At 36.1% G+C, this 22,614-nt stretch overlaps 1 protein-coding gene across 2 annotated transcripts in view; it reads left to right on the forward strand.

Moving 5' to 3' along the window:
* Rnf128 (ring finger protein 128) overlaps positions 1-22,614 on the forward strand; it is a 101,971-nt gene that overhangs the window by 63,981 nt on the left and 15,376 nt on the right. For both annotated transcript variants that reach the window (XM_028767472.1, XM_028767471.1), the window contains exon 2: positions 8,458-8,705. In XM_028767472.1, the coding sequence (XP_028623305.1) occupies positions 8,458-8,705 (248 nt within the window). The remainder of the gene's footprint in view (positions 1-8,457; positions 8,706-22,614) is intronic.

Genomic DNA, 22,614 nt, shown 5'->3' on the forward strand with positions numbered 1-22,614 from the left:
ACACACACACACACACACACACACACACACACACACACACACAGGGCCATGGAGCCACTAGGCCACAGTGAGGAGGAAGTGTGGATAAATAAAAATATCCACTCAATATGCAAGGCAAACCAGTGGATTTCCATTTAACCAAGTAGAAAGGGTCCATTGACATGGTTTTAAATGATACCTTTTAACTAACTAAAAATTCAGTTTGGATGTAGCATCAAAGTACAGTATATACAATTATTTGGAAATACTATTAAAGTAACACTTGAGCCTCTAGTTGCATCATTTCTGTGAGTAAAAGTTTACTTTATAGGCCTCCATTCAAATATAAATAACACCACTCTTCCTTGTTACATTTTGAAAAAATAATAGTGATTTTAACAAAATAATGTTATGTATTTATGATGACTTTAAATGAATGAATTAACATTTTCTAGGTTCCTTGGTATTAATTTCTAATCTGGTAAATGTCAGTAGAAATAACCTATATAAACAAAGGTTTTTTGAAGTCATCAGTAACTTTTAAAAACATGTAAAAATGTCCTGAGACCAGAAAATTGGAGAACTGTGAATCTAGTTTTTGGGTTCTTTGTGATATGCTAAACATAACAATTGGTGGAAATCAGAATAGTTAAGACAGGACTAGATGTTTTCAGAACAGTTATGAGAATTGTTTACTTGTAAATGTGATAGGTCATGCACAAATTATTCATCTATGACCTTTTCTACAGAGTTGCATCTATGTACCTATCTTTAATATGCTGCTTTCTGAAGACTCCATTAGATATTTTGTATTATATCAAAAGTGATCCATTCTTCCATTTCTCTGCGATAGCAGTGCCCTCCAAACCTACAGATGAAATACCTGAAAGTCCAAACCAATAGAACAATTTTCTATACTATACACACTTACGTATTTTCTGTCTTACAGAAGTACTTCTTAGATTTCCATCCTAAGAGTTTTGATCTTCCTGACAGAAATAGTTATATACCCTAACTGCCCAAAGAGTTTGTGATGTAAAAAAAAAAAACAATTCTTTGAAGCCCACTATGGAAAAAGTTCAGGTGATTGGTGTCAGGTTCTCCTGATTAGAGGGTTGTTTATTTACTGTGCAAGAACCCCGGCACACATAGACTTTGTCCGTTTTAGATAGCAGTGAATTCCCAAGTGCTGACTCCATTGCTTTGTCAAGATGCCTGGGCGGTGTTGAATGTGAGCTTAGTTTTACAACAACCATATTAGACTTCAGTGGCCTTGTTATTTGTAATTCACTGTTAGTGAATACTTCTGCTTTCCTAACATTAAATGAAGAATGCTATTTTTTGCTCATCTCCTTATGTTTTGTGTTGGAGAGCCTGGGTCCTGTAAATATACTATCATTATGCTTAAAATGCTCCATATGTTATGAAAATCTTATTATAACTTATTTTATATCTTGACATATTAGTATCAAAGGTGAGTAAAAAGGTCCAGAAACACAGAACTTACTGTGTCTTTATTCTCTAGAAATACTCATTTAATGAGGTTGTGTTTATAAGTAAATAAGATTTCATTTTTAAAATAAATGAAAGAGGCCAGCTTTCAACATGAGCCTGTATCTAATTTGTGAGCAGTTTTAATACCAAAAAATAAAATAAATGCTTTCATAGTGCTTACACTAGAGCATAGTGATTTAACATATTATTTGAATGATATTTAGTAATGGTGGTAAGCATTGTTACAGGGGCTAGAGAGCTGGTTAGGTGGTTATGAGCACTAGTTCTTCTGGTGGGCCTAAGTTTGGTTTTCAGCATGCATGTTGGGTGGTTCATAACCACCTTTATTTAGCTCAGTATCTCTGGGGAATCTGACACTCTTTTGGCCTCTGTAGGCACTCATCACTACCACCACAATACACAACTAGTTAATGAAAGAGTTGCTACATTCTGTTGTATTATCACTATTCCCAAAACATGTGCTATGTTTTAGGTATTTACTGTAGCCCAATAGCCTAACACAGTACCTGGCCTGTCTATAGATACTGAAAAAAATAGGGGTACTGTCTGTCTTTTGTGTAACTGGCCCATAAGGAAGTGATTTATAGTTTTACTCATTGGCACTGATTTGATCACCTGAGTTATCCAGATCACATTCTGCTGGTTCTATGTAAGTAGAGAATTAATACAGGGAAACTTTTGATAGAAAACTAGATAGCAAGCTGGGCCCTGGTGGCTTGTGCCTTTAAACCCAGCACTCTGGAGGCAGAAGCAGGCGAATCTCTGAATTTAAGGCCAGACTTCTCTACAGAGCTAGTTCCAGGACAGCCAGGGCTGCACAGAGAAATCCTGTCTCAAAAAATGAAAGCCAAACCAAAGCAACCAACCAAACAAACAAACAAAAAGGAAGAAAAAGAAAACTAGAAAAACTAGATACCTCCACAGCTGAAGACTATATAAATTAGTGCATTGATCTTGATCTTAAAGATAACTTCATAGACTGCTCAATCTGTTTGCATCGAATATGTTGTTATCTATAATGTAAGAGAAAGAGCTAAAACTAATGAGAATGATGAGACAGCCTAAGTGTCTGTGTAAGTGGCACAGATTCAACAAAGCAAGTTTGTTCGTGGATCATTGGATTTGTCTTCCTGAAGCTTTGAATGCTTGTCCTCAGAGAAGATCCATTTCACGAGCTTTGAAGAACTGCTTTTGAGTGTCTCTGGATAGAGTGTGACAGTACCTCATTCTCCCTAATCAGCAAAGAGCTGTATTTTAAATTGTTCCCCCTGAAGAATCATATCTACTACATTTTCCAAATCTTGTTAAAAATGAAAATGCTATCGGGCCTGGTGAGTCACACAGCAGTTGGGAGGTGATAACAGAATGGTCAGAAGTTTAGGGTCAGCTTGTTGGCTACCCAGTGTGTTTGAGGCAAGTCTGGGCTACCTGAGACTCTAAGGGCCTGCAAAATATCTCAGTGAGTAAAGGTGCTCGCAATAACAAGAGCTCATTCTGTAGAGCCTGTGTGTTGGAAGGAGTGAAATGACTCCCACACATGTCCTATGCGTATGTATGTGAATACATGCACAAAAACTTCAAAAAGAATATAAAATCAAAATGAAAGAAAAACGTTCTTCCAGCCCATATGCACGTGTCTTTGATGTTCCTTTCATTTTGTATCCCCCAATGACTGTCTACTTGAGGAGTAGTAAAAGTTTACAATAAATTGTGACCACATACATCCAGCTTATTGTAAGTGGGTAACTTCACATAATGAGTGTTTTGTGAGCCTTTAGAAAGATCACATATTAAACTGAAATAATAGCTCAGTGACAGAACATTTGCCTGTTATACGTGAGGCCCTGGGCTCAGTTCTTAGCACAACAACAAAAAAGAAAAGATCATTTTAAAAGTCACTAAAGCTAATTTGAGGATCTGAAAGGTTTGGAGTCCACTGAAGCCATAATAACGGCCATGTGCAATATTGGGAGGCCATAGGGAGCTTAAAGGAAAACAAAGCTCAGCTAGGTTTGCTTTAGCAGCACAAACTCACACCCACCCAACAGTCATAAAAGGCTTTCTTTAGAACCTTGGGGTGTGGCTTACTGGTTAAGTGCTTGCCTGTCAGTCATGGTGGCATTCAGTAAGGCCTTGCATTTAATTCCCAGCCCTGAAACACATAGAGCTAGTTTTTGTTTGTTTGATTTTCTTGTTGTTCCACTAAAATGAGTCTGTTCTTTGGAATCCAAAGTCAACATCTTATTTTGTGGTTTTCAATAGAGTAACAAATAGAAAAAAAAATCAAACTTCTCTTGGGATTACATATACACTGATTTGATTTTTTTTTTTTTACTTGTGTGTGTGCAAGTATGTGTGTGTGGGGGGGGTAGCCCTTGACGTCCCTTTTTAATTTTTATTTTTAAAGTCAGATCACTTTGGATGTCATTAGAAATAGAGAACTACTATAGAAGAGTGGTAAGCAGAGTGCCAAAGCCACTGTCTTGTGTTCTGCTCTTCCCCTCCTTGCTAGGAATTTATTTTTACCTTGTAATTGGAACAATAGCAATGCCTACCATATATTAAATATATTAAGACCATAGTTTATAGATAAATTTTATCTGGTAACCTTCACTATCCAGAGTAGAGGTGAAATTGAGAAGGTAAACAAAAATGTCTCTGATCAGCAAATATAAATGCTGTGGGGTACTTGCACTGAAGCCCTCAAGTGCCCACTAGAAGGCCATTTGCTCTTTCTGTAGAACCAAACTTAACTGTCTCTTATCCAACAACGGTGGAGAAGCACGAAATTGTAGAAGAGAACAAATGCTATTGACAAGTTAAGCAAGACTCTTCCTCCCTCACGTAAAATTGTCCACTTTTTGTTTACTTTTTTTTAAATGAATTAGACTGATCCATGAGGTCTATTCCAGCTTCAATAATATATGACTTCAGTGCAAATTATAAGAGTCTGGGGACAGATAATATTACTGCTATATTAAATAATGGCTTACAAAACTAATCCACTGTCAATAACAAATCATAATTAGTATATCTTATGAAAATAGGGCACTATTACATATTTATACATTTTTATCTGTGGAATAAGAAGCAAGTACAACTAAAGATGACATACTTTTACTAATATAGGGATAGAATGGGTTGATTTCTTTATCCATTTGTTTCACATAGTCAACTAGAGTAAAAAGTCTGTGTTAAATATATAATGGAATGAACCTAATAGTCTGTGGATAGTTTTCACTTAATTATTTTTAGTGCGATGAGCATGCACATACCATAACATTGCGGATTTGGTTTCACCCTTCTACTCTTACAGGGGTCCTAATTCAGGTTGTCAGACTCTATTGGCAAGGGTTTTTATCCCCGGAGTCATTTTGCTGTCAAACTGGCATAAATTTAATCAGTATATGACATATATGTTTTACAGAAATAAAATACTGCTCACAGATTGTTTTAAAATATTCTAATATTGTGCTGAATATATATGTTATATTCACGCATGGAAAAAGGCTGATTGTACAGTTGCATGCACTAAATACATTTTTGTTATAACATCTTATCACTTTTCCATAATTAATTCATTCATTCATTTTAAGATCCCAATTGCTGTCCCTCTCCTGGTTCACCCCTCACATAGTCCCTACCTCCTAGACACACACACACCCAGGTATCTCCCCACCTCGGCACACACCTAACCCTGCAGTGATAGATACATTTTTTTTAAGATAAGGACTTAGCTAAACATATTTGACTGTGATGAATGCATTATGTCTGATGCTAAAAAGTTGGAAAGATGGCCCAATGCAGAAAGCACTTAGCATGTAAACATAAAGACCTGAGTTCAAATCTCCAGACTCCAGGTAAAACCATACAGAGCAGTGTGTGTATCTGTAAGCCCAACTCTCCTGGAGGGAAATGGGGAAAGAGACAGGAGAGATTCAAGAAGTTCAAAGGCTAGCTAGCATGGAATATTCAGTGGAGAAAAGCAACAAGAGACCCTGTCTCAGTCAAGGTGGAAAGTAAATACTGATAACTCTAGGTTGTCCTGATGTCTACACGTTTGTCATAGCATGTGTGCACTTGCATTCACATGTTAATGCATGGTATCATACAAAATACTCTTCTAAGTGGTCCTTTAGCCTATGAGCCATGTTGAAGTGAGACATGTGTCTTTTATATGACTGGAAGTGTAATTCAGTGTATTTCATTGTTAGACTTCAGAAGGTATGTATGAATATGGATTGTGGGTATTGAAATACAACCTTCTTCCTGATATATACACAATGTACGTTCTTGACTTTTTATTTTTAAGTCTGTCTGAATGCAGTGGCTAGTCTGAGTAGCCAGTTCTGCTGCTGTGTCTGTATCTTCTAAAGAAGAAACAACTCTAGAATTCCACTATTCAGAAACTTATTTGAAGGTCACATCCATGATGTAAAAAGAATTCTTTCAAATGGCAATGTTTTCTAAAGTTGACTTTTAAAAGTAGCTGTACTGTCAAATATCATATCTATTACAATAACATATTATGTGACTAATGAAAACTTTATAGACAGATGTTTTCCTTATAGGAAAAAGATAGAATTCTGGGTTTAGTTTCATGGCTAGAAATTTAAAACCAACAAAGGACCCCTTTCCTCCTAACTTACAAATTCTTTCACCCATAAGGGAAATTTTGGTTCTCTCTTTATTTTCGATGAAATTTAGTCATGTTTGTTTTAGGTAGAGATACAGAAAATGCTGTCTACATTTTATACTCTCTTCATTTCCTGTATCTTCTGCAATTTTCTTTCATGGAAATATGATAGTGAGTCATTAACTTCTATCAGACTGAGTTGTCTGTCATGCATCAGTCAGTAGGAACCCTAAGAATTTAACTGTCACCTGTAACAATAGGGTTTTTTTTTTTGAGCTTTAACTATCTATAGTGATGAGCTGGAGAGACGATTTAGAGGTTAAGAGTACCCAATGCTTTTCCAGAGGACCCAAGTTTGCCTCCTAGACACATAGTCGTTTGTAAGTATCTGTAATTGCAGTTCCACGGGTTCTGACAGCCACCTCTCACTGTAGTGCATGCACATCGCATATCGTGTTCATAAAGACATTCATGTAAACACTCATATACATAAAATAAACTGATAAAAGGATCTTTGGTGATAGCTTTTGTATCTATTAGGAAAGGATCCAAGCCTGGGTACTGGGAGGTGATTCTATGTGGCCCAATCTTTTGTCTTTTGCTACTCAGAGCTGTATATTTCAAGGGTTATTTATTTGCATTTAAAAAATCCACAATATATACCAGCATTTAAGATTTTTACTCATAGTAGTTGAAAATGGTAACACTATCTGAGTATTGTCCTTTGTGTTTAAATTCTAGTCTAAAGGTCTTATTTGTGAGTGGTTGTTTATTCCAGGCTGGAGTTTAATCATTAACCTTGAGTAATACCTTAACCTAGTATCAATAGGGGGTTTCTCTGGTTGGCAATACATTAACATTCAAAGAACCCTTCTTTTGCTTAGGATCATTCATCTTGGGTCATAAAAACTAGGAGGATTATAAACCTTGATAACATTGAAATGGCTTGAACAATGACATTCTCAGAACATTGAGAATGATAAGATTTGTCTTGCTTTTCTAACCAAACATGTTTGGGAGTTGAAAGGAGGTTATTACAGATATGAGGCCTTTAGTAACAGTAGTAGTGTAAGATCAGGTTTGTCCTTACCTGGCACTAAATAGAAACAAATACTTCTATCACTACTTTGTGTTATTTTCTTTGTGAACCTGAACAGGTCTATATATAAAAAACCTTAGAGCTGTTGAAACAAAATGTCTGCCTGCCTGCCTGCCTGCCTGCTTTCTCTTTTCCTTTCTTGTAATAAATGTTCGGTGGATGAAGCGCATCCTTTTTTCTGTTATTCTTTTCTTCTTTATTTTATTTCATAGAAAAAGAAAGAAAGAAAGAAAGAAAGAAAGAAAGAAAGAAGGAAAGAAGGAAAGAATCGCCTTATATTCCATACATGAAGAGAATGAGCTTTGATTGTATTGGCCTACACATTGCCCTCTCTAGTCCAATGATCTCCTTTCACATGTCTGCTTCTCCTTCCCAAGTAGCTTGTGCAAATTTGATATTATCTTTGAAGACATAGAAAAATACCACATTGTGAACATGTGTATGGGCTGGGACACATGAGATTATTTGTCAAAAATCCCTATCTTGATATGTAGAGCTTTATATATTTTAATATTCAGTATGTGTGACAATCTCCCTCCTTATAAATTAAAAAATACATTTAAGTATTTTAATAATGCTGAGGAGGTAAGTTCTATTGTTTACCAGTAGTGGACTATGCGTCATTAAGAAGGCCTTCACACAGTTTGGATATTGGGGTGATTTCTCAGGCCTGTACTCCTAGCTACTCAGGAGGACCAGACAGGAGGTCCTGAGTTCCAGGCTTGCCTGGGATGCAGAGTGAGAGAAGCAAACTAGACTCTGAAGGTAATGCTGTTGAATTATGGTTAATGTTGTGTGCCATGCCTTCGTTTAAAGCAGCTGTTCTCGACCCAAAGGGGTCATATGCTATATAGATATGCTATTTTCAGATATTTGCAGTACAACTCATGACATTAGCAAAATTACCATTATGGAGTAGCAACAAAATAATTTCTATGGTTCGGGGTCACTGCAACATGAGGAACTGTATATTAAAGGATCAGAACATTAGGAAAGTTGAGGACCACTGTTTTAAACTATGAGCTCCTTAGTTCAATGACTAAATCTCACACATGGTTATAACTCTTATGTCTTTTGAATATGTAATAGGTGCTTAATAATGTTAACTGAATGATAACACATCCATTTGTGTCAGTAGGTCTCATTTTAAATGTTTTAAATCATCCATTAAATTGGCATTTTTATATTAATGATCTCAAACTAAAACTGAATTCATTTCCTTTTACAGGTGCAGGAAACATTGTTGCAATCATGATTGGCAATCTGAAAGGAACAAAAATTCTACAGTCTATTCAAAAAGGCATACAAGTAACAATGGTCATCGAAGTAGGGAAAAAACATGGCCCTTGGGTGAATCATTATTCAATTTTCTTCGTTTCCGTGTCCTTTTTTATTATTACGGCAGCAACTGTGGGCTATTTTATCTTTTATTCTGCTCGAAGATTACGGAATGCAAGAGCTCAAAGCAGGAAGCAGGTTTGTAGTGCTCTCTTTCCCCAAGTTTCAAATATTTATACCGTTTCAGTTACAGTTTGCTTTCATGGATATTTCTATACTTACTAGACAAAGATCTATAAATATGCTTTATGAAATTTAGTCATTCAAAAAGTATATCAGCTTTCATCATCTCAAGTTTTATATTCTGTCATTTGTCAAAGTTAATCCTGCTTGATTAAATCTTTTAACACTTCTTAGGATGCACAGTCAACATTTATTTATAAATGACTGTAAATACATATGTTGCTTTAAATGAACTGTGTTTTCCTAAATTATAAAAGCCTTCCACACTCAAAATAAAGAAATTAGAAAAAAAAGATGAAGAAATATCCATAAAACCAATACAACTGTTGTCATAAAACCAATACAACTGTTGTCACTGCCTGAAGGGAAATGTGTGTGTGTGTGTGTGTGTGTGTGTGAGAGAGAGAGAGAGAGAGAGAGAGAGAGAGAGAGAGAGAGAGGCAGAGGCAGAGACAGAGAGAATGAATGAATGAATGAATTTGTACGTGGCAGTGGAGCTATAAAAAACAAAATGCTGGATTTCATGACAAGGTAGGTTGTGTTTTGTGTGTATGTGTGCCTGTGTGGGGAGGGGCATGCACATGCCACAATGTGCATATGAAGATCAGAAGACAACTTGCCCAAGTCCATCCTCTCCTTCCACCTTGTAGGTTTCAAGAATTGAACTCATGGTAGGCTTGGCTGCACGTAGCTTTACCCACTAAGCCATCTTGCCAGTCCAAAGAAGGTTTTAAAATTTCAATTGTTCATTATAACAGTGTTAAGCTACAAACATACTGCATATTTACCATTTTACCGTATTTTAACATTAATGCTTTTAAAAGTACAAATTATAGAAATGATAACACCCAAAGACTTATAGAACAGAGGAGTACCTATAATTCTCTATTTCTGCTCTTGTCTTATTTAAACCATCTTCACCCCTTCCCAGATTCTCAATTCTCTAATTAATTAGCTTAGATTCTGTGGACATTCAAATGTTACCTCAGATTGTCACTTTCTTTGTTGTAGAACATTCGGCATCCATAGGGGATTGGTTTCAGAAACTATACTCAAAATCCATAGGCTCTCAAGTATCTTAGGTAAAATATTTCAGAATTTACATATAACATTTGCATATACAAATACTTTAGGTCCTGTCTAGACTGCTTATAATAACTAATACAATGTTTATGTTATGCAAATAAGTCATACTATGTTCTTTAGGGATTGACTGTCAGAAAAAGTCTACACATATCCAGGAGAGATGCAGTTTTTTATTCTGAATATTTTCATTCCAATGTTTGCTAAATCCATACATGTAGAACCTATGCACATGCAGGGGGAAACATAGTCGCTGGCAAAATCAACCCTGGCCAAGCCTTAACTCTCACTCTGTGTCTACACCTTGACTTGCAGAAGTACCAGAAAAATATTTGTAGCTATACCAACTTTTTAAATTTATGATCTACATCCTGTACTTCTATCTGTATCTGCATTTAGATCCTGCTCCTCCTCTCTGTCTTCTGTTTTGACAGATAAGATGTTTTCTGGAGCAGCCAACTTTCTCTGGCATACAAACTCTTTCTGGCTTTTGTATACTCAAGGCTGTCATTGAGCAATTTTCCTCCTTTTAGCAATGTCTCCCTTTTCTCTAGTTCTTTCCAGTCAACACGGGCACATATCAGTATTACACCGATTTTCTACAAAATTTCTATTGTCTCCAGGCCAGAAGCTATTGAGCTGCTCTTCCCTCCCTCTCTCTGTCTGCCCCTCTCATTTCCCACATAGCCTTCATGAACAAATGCAGAATGCCTCCAGAACATAATTATTTAACTACTTCTATTCCTCCTTCTTCCCTGGCCCATACCACCATCATTAGTTACTCTTCCCTCCATGTTTTGTCATTGTAACAACACAATGTTGTTCCACTTCTCCATGATATTGGTAGTTAACACTTTCAGGTGATAGAAGCAACAGAATGTGTTTTTATAATCTGAAAAGTTCTTCAAAGGCTGTGAAGTTTTGGCAATGTCATATACTAATGTTCCACAAAGCAAAGAAACCTTCATTATATTTAGGACCATAAGCAACAAGATTTATGTAGAGTAAGAAAGTTAATTGAATTTCACAATAGATGAAAAGTTTAAATTTTATTATAAAACCTATATAAGGATTAGGTACCACCATATATTACTAAGTGCTGAACATCGGAATGTTTAGAATTAATTGACTTCTGTCCTCTTCAGTGAAGAAGCTTATCACAATGGTGACAGGTTCAGCCTGTTACTAGCTAAGGTCAGAAGGATGTTTAGCATTCCAATGCCAGGCTGCTCAGTAAATTCACTGTGTTAATATTTGACATTAGTATATCATGCGGGTTTTTATCTCTGAGGTTGGAAAAAAATGATCTCCCATATGACTGACTGACTATGCAAAGGTTAGTCAGAACGATGAAAGTGATTTGTGTCTGTCCACAGTAAGATCTGCATTTCTGTATTCTAAGTGCTATAATAAATCTATAAATTCTTTTACGAAGTAATAAGCTTTATTCCTGAATTTTAAACAACAGAAATATATTATTCATAATTCTGGAGGCAGGAGTAATAAGGTTTATGAAGAACTTTGCCTGGTGTTACACAAGCTTCATTGCACATTTAGGCCTAATCTCATCTTTCAATTAAGCAATTTTCATAGATTATAATACATTTTATGAAAGTTTACCTCGGCAGAATTTCAAGAATAGCATTAAAGCTTCTCATTTATTACAGAAGGCTTTTGGAAGATTTGCTTTTACAGTTTATTGGATTTTATCTTCCTCCTTTGAGGATAAAAAGATTAAATATATAGGCAGTAGTCACTTTTTTAAAATAAAGATTTGACTGCTGTAATGTTACTTATATATTTGATTTTCATAAGTTCACATTTGTTTGTAAAAAGCTTCATGTACATGTTTAACTGGACATTTAGTCTCATTTTTTGTTTTCTATTGATGGAAATGTTGACGTAGCTATGTTACAGAAACTTTCCCCATCATTAGAGTATTCGGGAAGGCTGGGCTTGATGGTATATGCCTTTAAACCCAGGAGAAGCAGGTGAATATTTGTGAGTTTAAGGCCAGCCCTGTTACATTGTGAGTTCTAGGCCAGTCAGGGTTACATAGGGAGACCCTGTCACTAAAAAGCAAACCAAAAGAATATTTTAGGGAAGATCTTTTTTCCGGGGATATCTTCCTTCTGAAGATTATGAGGCATAGTAGCAAATGTTACAAAAATTGATGATAGCAGCTGAGTTTTGATAATTGTTCAGATGACTTCCCACAGGTATAATACCTTTACATAGTCATAAAAGAATATAAGAACACACCATCCTGTTTTTGCTGGTGAAAAAAAAACTTGTTGATATCCTGAAAAATACCAACAGTTTCTGAATGAAAATAACATGCTGAACATGACAAATTGGATTGCTGTTCCTACTTGAAACAACCTTAATTGGAAAAGAATATTACAAGAAACCTCATGGCACAATTACATCAAATACTAGACTACTTGTGGTTATGATCATTATAACACTGTAGAATACAGCACCTATCATTTGGAGAGAAGTAGAGCGTATGTATTCTGACATTATCTAAGGCAGTTGATACTCAGTGACACCTTACATTGAATTAAATGCTGTTAAATGAAAGAAAAGAGGGTGCTCAGTAAAATAGGAGATGGAACATGTATAGCAAGAAAAGCTGGATCTACATTTATTTAAAAAATTAATTTTTAAGATTATAATTAATGACATCATTTCCCCCTTCTAAACACTCCCGTGTAGGTCCTCTTGTTCTTCAAATTTTTGGCCACTTTAATTGTTGTTGTTGGTGGTGGTGGTGGTGGTGGTGTGTGTGTGTGTGTGTGTGCACATGCGTGCGTGTGACTGTTTTCCTAAATACATGAATACAATTTGCTAAGTCTGTAAGGTTACTTTTATGAAAGTTTTCAGGGCTGCCCATTTAGTATTGGATAACCAGTTGGTGTGTTCTTCCCTGGGGGAGACTATTTCTCCTCGTCTGAGCATTCCTTAGTTCTTTGTATAGGGTAGAGACCTCAAGACCTTTCTGCTTTCAACATTAGCATGTCTATTGGTATCATGCTTGTACGTTTATGCTTAATGAGCAGTGATTTTAAGAAGAGTAAGATATAGTAATTAAAATACATAGGAAGGAATAATTTGCAAGGAGGGCAGAAAAATGGATCGATGGATTTGGAAGGAGATAAGGGACGTACAGGGAGTGAGTGATCAGCTTATGCTACATACATGAATGAAATTATCAAAAGGCAAATTTAATCAGTAAGCAATAGCTTAGAAATAACTATTTTGAGAAGAAAACACATATGAATGGAAATATCACACAAAACCCATTAAATTTTACAAGTCATATAATGTCATAATAAAACCCATTAAATTTTACAAGTCATATAATGTCATAATAAAACCCATTAAATTTTACAAGTCATATGTAGTAATAAAAATGAGACTAGGTATGAAGACAGAAATATTACTAATGATATTCATGTACTTGATAATGGAAGGAGTTAACCATGCTGTATAACAGTTAATGGGAACCTTTGACTACATATTAATGTGAATTAAAATAGGTGATGCTCTTTGTCCCAACTAACATGGAACCTAAATATGTCACAATCATTACTACTAGTGACATTTCTCCATAATAATATTTCATACATGGCAAAGGCCAATCCTAGCAATGTAGAGTTCCGTGATGCCCCCGGTTTCTTTGGTAATTAGACCAAAGTATATCATGACCATACTTTGAGTTCTGAGAATGTATATTAGTAGTAGAACATTTCTATAACATATGTGTATGGGTTCAAACTAAAACACACACACACGCACACACACACATACATAGATACACAAAGGCTGGAGATATGTCTTCATTGAGAAAAGTACTTGTTCACAGACTTTAAGACCCGAATTAAGTCCCAACACTCATAGAAAAGGCATGTTTTCCAAGGCTTGGTTGTAATCCCAGTGCTGGAGAGGAGAAGACAGGAGGATCAGGATTTACTGGCCAGACAATCTAGCCAAATTTGTGAACTTTTGGACAGGGGGAGACTTCGTCTCGGAAAATCAGATGAACAACAATAGACTTGATAACATGGAAGGAGAAAATCTCAGACTGCAACCCCTAAACAAAGAGCTATGGGCAACTAAGGAACACTGAGAGCAGGAAAAGTTGTCATCCTCAGGAATGAGCACCTGATTTGTTTATCTAGTAACAAGTGATCAGCCCTGAAATCATATACATATAAGTAACACTGACTTTCCTGAGCAATGCATTTATATACTTAGACATATATGTAACAATAACAAAGACAATGGCCATGGATTTAAGGAGTTATTGGGGGGCACATAGAAGAGGTTGGAGGGAGGAAAAGGAACTGGGAAAATGATGTGATTACTTTAAAAAAAAAAACAAAAATGAGATGGAGACAAATTTAGGAAAATACAAGATATTAACCTATGGCATACACACACACAGTAAAATAATCATACTGTAATATGATTATTTTATAATTTAAAATATGTATAATATGTATAATATGAGTCAGCTCCTATGTGTAAACAGATCATATAGTAATAAAATTTAGTGGAAGACATAAGTACAGCTCAAGATGTAATGCCAGTGTATAGTGACTTTCCTGAGAATTAAAATTACCTAATTTGTTACTGTATTAAGTCAGTCTTGGCAAGCTTATTACAAAGTTCAAGTTGCCATAGATCAAGGGTTAAATGGATAATGAAATTGTTACAGCAATAAAGGATATTAGTGGGGGTCTTATAAATGGTTGAATTGTTTCACTGAGCCTATTTCTACTTCTTGTTGGCTTCTGCACCTGTTAGGTGTATGTATTGTCCTTACAGACTGTATTGTGTGTCTATGTGTGCATGTCTGTTTAGGTGTGTATGTTGTATATATTTTATATATACAAATGCTATACTATGCTAATGTAAATACTACACTATAAATATAATTGAGTCTATAAATATCAATCAAATGCTATTTAAATGTAATTATATGTGCATATTATAACACGAAAATATGAATACAATAGGATATATAAATACTTTGAATATACTATGGTAAATACTTACCAAATGAAGTATTTATATATAAATACTCTTTTTAAAGGTACCACATGACAGTTTTGTGTAAAAAATTTTGACCAAAGACAATGTGACTAGACTGTAATACAAGAGGTAACAGAGTGGAACCAGTTGCTTATACCTCGAATGTTCCCAAGTTAACCATGATTGGACATAAGCCAACTCTGGGAATGTGGCCCTCAAAGTGTCCTTTATATCAGGATTTGATGTATTGTTAGATATGGCTGGAGCAATGAACCATGTTATACCAGTTTTTCAAGATGGCTTTGCACAACAATCGAGCTAAATGATATACACCTGGTTTCATTGTCTTGGCCCTGCAGTATGACCAGCTTCAAGCAAGATGATCCTAGCTACCAGCCCTTCCCACTCCTACCACTTGAGTCTGGGACTCTGATACTCAAATTAGTTCCCTAGATAGAGATACATCTCCCTACGGCTTACTGTTAGAAATAGTAATACAGAGTGTTGTCAGACGAAGAAGGGCTAAGCTGTATTAATGTGTTAAAATTAATCCTTGGACCTGGTATGTTGGCTTATGTTTATAATCTCAGCATTTGGGAGGACGAGGCAAGAGGGTCACTAAATGTCTAGGGCCAGCCTGGCTATATAGTGGGTTAAAGACAAGCCTGGGCTACAATGTGAGACCCTGCCTCAAAACAATTTTCTTTGAGTATAAACTATTATTAATATTACCTGAAATATTCTGAATTATTGTCCAATAGCTAAAATAACTAAAAAAGCCATTAACTGCTTATATTTTGTACCATTATTTGTCTCAGTATATCATCTGTCTATTCATACATTTAGATATGTGTAGAATGTATATTTGTGGCCATGTGTTTACATATATGTACTTGCCTAAATTTGAGAATTATTCAGGGCCTTTTACCAAAGCATGAGAATTTTTCCTCTTACATAGAGTAAGTTAAATAAATACTTGTCTAAATGAGACTTATCTTTATAGTCTTCTGATTTTCACACAGATTGAAAGGAAACTCAAATAATGAGTCTTAGAATTTAATATATTCATGTATTATTATTATTATTCATATATTAATTTTACTGGGGTTTTTTTTGAGACTGGGTTTTACTGTTGCTGGTATGTTTTTGTTTGGTTTGATTTGGTTTGGATTTGCCAGTGTGACAAAGTACTTGAGAAAAATTAAAGTAGGTAAAGTTTATTATGGATCATGGAGTTGAGATTTCAGTCCACAATTACTTAGTCCAGTCACTTTGGGCTGGCGAAAGCAAATCGCGAACCATGTAGCTATGTAGGGTAGTTACTAGCCCTGTTGTGGTTATGGAGACAAAAGAAGACAGGAAAGGGTAGGATCCCAACATCCCCTTCAAGGATACATCATCAATATTTTTTGGACCCACTTCCAAAGAGTTCTATCAGTTTGTAGTAGTGCCACAGGCTGGCAACAACACCCTTAGAATATGAGCATTTGAAAACACTTAAGTCTCAAAACAAAACAATTAACCTGAGATGGTGATGAACTTTTGATACAAGCAATTCTTCCATCTCAGTTTTCCACACTGGTTGGGGCTACAGCCAGGTATAACCATACCTAGATAATATCACTAAGCCTTTACCCAACTTTATGTTGCATACTTGGCAAATAAACTTGTATCTAAAATGTTCACTGTGGTGATTTGATATGCTGTGCATTGTGAAATGATTGCCAGAGCCAATTTATTGAATCTATCCTTCACCACAAAGAGTTAACACTGCGTGCACTTAGGAACATCCATTTTAAGAACTGCTCTCCTAGCAAATTTCAAGTAAACGATTTTGAATAGCAGAATTCCATAATTTTCTTCTCTTTGTTAAAAAAATTAATCTCATAGAAGCAGAGAGCAAGACAGCAGCTTCCAGGGTTGTGAGAAAGGGAAATGTTAGCTAGAGACTAGAGTTGATTTAGAAGTGCAAATTTACAGCCACACCACGATTTCTAAAGGTGCTGGTTGTATTTGTTTGAAAAGGCTATAATGTTAGTTATAACATCTCCATTGGCCAATTTGTCTTTCTTCACAATTCTTCTTTGCAATATAATTCCTTATACTGCAAATGGTGGCCATCTCTATGGGGATAATCAATAGTCTTCTTTATCCCTGGCTCCAGGGCTTTTAGATATATGGGGATCCTGTAATTACTTGCTTCTCCTTTCCAATGAGGAACACTTTTTAAAAGGTGCTTCTTAATTTTTATTAATTAAAGGAAACTCTGTCATATTGTAGGCGCTCTTTTATTCATGCATAGGTTTTCTCTGAACTTTTCATTTTCATTGCCTTTTATTTCTCATGCAGAAACTGCCACATAGCCCAGATACTACATTTTCTCCCAGATAGGTATCCTGGGGAAAGAATCCCTTTACTATATATTTTCAAAGAAATTTAAACATCATTTTTATGAACTCTGAGCGAAGATTATGATTTTTATTTTCATTCTTGAACAATGTCCTGTATTTTTAGCTTTTAATGAAATGTCTGTTTTTTAAAAGGCAATGACTCACATGCAGAAAAATTTAGTTTCTTTGCGTTATTCCTTTTTTGTTTTGTTTTTTTCTGTGTGTCTGTGTACTCTAGCCCCATTAAGTAATTAGTCTAACTATAAGTTGTTTGTGTATAATTCAGTTACACTGAATGTTAAATGCCCTGTGGCCAAAACCCAGGCAGGTAAATCAGCAGGCTGACATGTTTTATGTGATGTGATATGAATATACAGATGAACTAAATAGAACAGCTTGTAAATAATGAGGTTTGCTTTGACTTTATTTTCAGCTCCTGCCTCCCAGCCACCTCAGAAATTCTTAGAATTAAAAAGAGCAACCATAACTTAAAACTGTGTAGCTGATAGCTTCAGTTACTGGCACTGTTAAAGTTTTTGATTGGTTGGAGGCATTTCTTAAGCTTCTATTAAGAAAGTTGGCATACACACACACACACACACACACACACACACACACACACACACAGACACACACAGAGAGAGAGAGAGAGAGAGAGAGATCCAGACACAAGCTGGGCTGGAATTGAATCAGCCCTGCACCTAGCCACCTGCCTGGACTTTAAGACTGAGGAATCGCTGACTTTGAGGGTTCCCTCCCTAGGTTTTTTTTTTTTTTTTTATCTTTGTCATAAGGAATGTAAAACCTTTTAAAGGTTTCTTCACTAGCACACAATGGAGGCAGTGTACTGCTGTGAAGAGACCACAGGCTTTAAAGTCAGACACAAACTGGGCTGGAACTGAATCAGCCCTGCACCTAGCCACCTGCCTGGACTTTAGTCACGCTTCAGAACCCACTTGACTTGACTATAAAACTTGGATATTAAAATACCTATTTCACATGTTAGTTAATGATTATATGTGATGACACAGGTAAAAAGCTTAGGGATGAGCCTGATATGTAGTTGAAGCCCAGTAAATGCTCTTTACAAATTACTTTCCCCAGATGTCCTGGAAAAGAGGCTTTTAATAGCTAAAACTGAGAAATGTCTTATTTGAGAAACCATGAAAATGTTTATATTTTAAAATTAAATATTCTCAGAGCAGTGAGTAGCCACTATAGGAATTTTTAAAAACAATTAAGACACAGTCCTCTAGGTACTAGCAGTTTAGACGGAGAAAGATAAAGAAATAACATACTTATAAGACCTAGAGTTCTCTTTTAAACCTATTTTTATTAATCCTTTGGTAATTTCATACAACATATTTTAAAGATATTCACCCTACAAGCCTATCCTTAACTGCATCCCAACCTCCCAACTCTCCCTCTCTCATGTTAGCCCACTGACTCTAGTTTGTGCTGTGCATACACACACACACACACACACACACACACACACACTCACACACATCCCATGGGTATATGACTAGCCACTAGATCGCTTAAGACCATTGGAAACAAGATATTTACATTAAGATTCATAAGAGTAGCAAAATTGTGGTTTTGAAGTGACAACGAAAATAATTTTATGGCTAGGGGTTACAGTAACATGAGAGATTATATTAAAGGACCACAGCATTAGGAAGGTTGAGAGCCACTGCACTAGAGCACGGGTCATCTATGAGGAGCCACACCCTTAATAAAAACTGACTCTCCCTCCTCCAGCACCCATCAACTATAAATAGCTCACTAACTAGGCATGGGGGCTTTCTCCATGCAGGAATGTTGACTAGTTTGATCTTGTGCAAGCAGCCACAGCTGCTATGAGTTCATAACATCAGTGGTTATCTCCTGCCCAGAAGACATTTTGTGCTGGCCATCCCTGACCTCAGACTTTGATAGTATTCCTATGGTATGTTTAGAGAGAGGTCCCTGGGCTTTGATGGGTGTGATCTAGGTATCCCATTTGTGGCTGAGCACTCTGTTGAATTTATTTTTTGCGTTTTGACCAGTTGTGACTTTCTGCATTCACCACCATCCACTACACAAAGAAACTTCTCTAGTGAGGTCTGAGAGCTACACAAAAGTACTCATTTTTATGGAATAAATTACAAATTGCCACCTGAAGTCGCATGCTATCTTTAAATGTTATAGGTCTTTAGAGATCTCCTATAATCAAGTTCCTTTTTTATTAATTACTTTATGTATTTACATTTCAAATGTTGCCCCCTTTCTCCTCCATGAGCCCCCACCCCATTCTCCTTTGCCTTCACATTTAAGAGGGTGCTTCCCCACTCACCCACTCCCACCTCGCCCCTCTAGCATCCCCCTTCTCTGGGGCAAGTTTCTTATTTAATAACTTGGCATTTAGAATTAGGGTGTGTGTGTGTGTGTGTGTATGTATGTATGTATGTATGTATGTATGTATTTTACCCCCATCACCTAATTTTAACTTGGTATTAATACCACCTCCTTTTTTTTGGAAATAGACTCATATATGACATATATGGCATATTTACCTTTGAGCCAAACCTCAAAATAATTAGTATTACATTCATATCTGCAATGAAGGAAAATTGTGTGGCATTCGTTACTAGTAAACATATAAACATTGTCATTGGAGACTCAGGGATTGACACTATATTGAATTGAACATTTAGGAATGAAAAATCAGAAAGTGCAGGCTTGAGAGCTTGTTTAGAGGTTCTATCAGGGGAGTGCAGCTATTCATATGCCCTTGATAAAAGAATGCTCCTCCTCTATAGGGGAAGGTTGTCCTCTTCAAGGAAGCATGAAGCGTTGGGTGAGATACACATGGAGTGGTAAGGTTGAAAGAGGACACCGACCTAGCGAGCCAAATTAGCTGAGTCAACCTCGGTGATGAGTAGAGTGACAGATGTTGCAGCCAGATCACCCTCCTTCATCTCAATGTGTATATATACTTAATCAAATAAACATGCTAGAAAAATAGCACTTCCTAATGAGCACATTTCTTCACTTGGCTATAGAACTTGATGCTTAAAGCTCAGTGAGAGATGCTTTATATATGCCTTCCTGTCATTGGTTCTGTTTCCCTTTATATTGCATTTTTTCCCCTCAATGTCATACTAGCTCCTGATATGTATGATAAGAAAGTACTGAGGCTTAGAAATCTGAGCCACAGCCAGGCCTGTGGGTCCTACTTGTTCACCTAGTGAAAGGAACACGGCTTAAGAGCCTATAGGCTCAAGAAACTGGAGAACTATCAGAAAACAGCTGAATTATAGATAGTTTTATTGGACTAGACTCTAGGAATACAACGATCAAGCTTTCTTATTATCCCAGCCTGTACTTTCATTTGCAGCAGCATGAGTTATTTCTCCTAATCTATATTTACTGGTCAAGGAATAATCTGATCGAGGATTTTGCTGTTCCTGTCATAGAAGAAAAGAAATTTGGCTAGTAATTTTGTTAGCTTTCAGTCAAATATCTTTCAAAAGTGATATATAGGATACATCTTTAGGCATTGAGGACATTCTTTACGTACCCCTACTATGGATTACTTTCTTTCAAAATATTAATTGTCTGGAATAGTCACAGATATTTTACCTGTATCCAGTGGTACTCATTTACAAGTCTTAGTTTATATTTCCATTTACTAAATGTTTTATGGAGTATCTATGATCTGTCAGGCACCATGCTAGGTATTTTATTTGCATTATATCTAATTTTCATGAAATTATGTGTGAGCTGGAAACCTTGCTGGGAAATATACCCTGCGTGGCGGTGGGCAGGGAGGGGACCAGGCAACAAGCTCTTTTTATTCTCATAATGAACTCTGGTTCTCAACACCCATTGTTTGGTGAATTTCTGCTAAGTTTATTCATATTTCAACTAAAAATAAGATTGCAACTCAGAATGTGAATGTGTGTCATCTGTCTTGCTGCAATACTCTTGAGTCCATTCAACATCTACCTGGATGTGTAGGCTATTTGGACTTCAGTTTACACATATAGTATGTTCACCTGAGACATTCTAAAATAAAATATAGATGTTTATTTCTGAAAAAAGAAAGGATTTATTTGCAGCATTACACCAAATTAAAACCAAGTGTCTTATTTTTTCCTGTAGCCAATTCAAACCGCATAAAAGCAAGACAGTCTGCCAGTAATTCCATTCTTTTGCAATCTTTGTAGGGTCATTTGCTTCATAATATGATTTCTGACTCAATTATGCAGAATATTTCAGTCTTTTGTTTCACTCCCTATGTGAACTTTACTTTGATGTTGAATATCCAGGCTCATCTTAGATACGCGCTCAGTGAAACAATTTGGAATCCATCCTCCTTGCTTGACAAAATTGGTTAGAAGCAACAGGTTTTTCTAATATTAAATATATAAGGGTTATTTTCCTCATTTTATAGAAAGTAAGTAAGCTCAATACGTCAGTGTTATTCTTTCATCAGTGACAATATCAGATTTTTAATCTAGGTCCATTTGAATTCAAATTCTGGGCACTTTTGTTTGAACAAAACCCATTTCAGAAAAGAAATTGGTGAAAATATACTTTAAGGTCCTCTGAGCTTGAAAATAGGAAAATTGTTTCAAAAATTCATACTGTTTGAATCCATTTGGAAGAGAAACATACTGTTTTTACCATTATGGTCCCAGGGATGCTGTTTTTAAAAGTAGGGAAACAGTAAGTTTCAGTAATTTGGGGATTTAAGGTCCATTCTACATGAGAAAATAATGTCTGATACTGTAAATCTGGCCAAGAACCCAGGGGATAGAGCTATTACTAGTATTTTGCTAAATTGACATAGTATCAAACCGTCTTCTAAATTCATAAGTCTATACTCATCGATCAGTGCTATTTTCAGTTCTCATCAAAGGAGTGTCATTGTGCAGTGGACTGGAGTTATCACTGAAATTCACAACTGGTCAAAGTACAGAGAATAAAGTGTCTCTGGTATGCTCAGACATAAATGGGACATCTGTATCACAGGGCCTAACCCAAGACACAGGGAATATCTTAGAAGAGGGAGCAAAAAAAAAAAAAAAAGTGTAAGGGCCAGATGTCTCAGAGGCCTGGGGCAAAACAGTATCTTCTGGACATAATAGGACCACTGCACTGGAGCTCACAAGCAATTGTTTACCTGTAAAAGAGTCAGCATGCCTTCATGGAGGAGGAGGAGGGACTGGAAAACTCCACCCTAAGTAGAACTATTGACAGTTGATGGGTATTTGGAATGGAATGTCAGTTTTCTTTAAGGGTTTACCCTGGTAGACACATGGAACTCTAGTGGAGTGGTTCTCAACCTGTGGTTAGCAACC

This window comes from Grammomys surdaster, unplaced genomic scaffold (assembly GCF_004785775.1).
Source record: "Grammomys surdaster isolate TR1022 unplaced genomic scaffold, NIH_TR_1.0 173, whole genome shotgun sequence".
NCBI classification, from domain to species: domain Eukaryota; kingdom Metazoa; phylum Chordata; class Mammalia; order Rodentia; family Muridae; genus Grammomys; species Grammomys surdaster.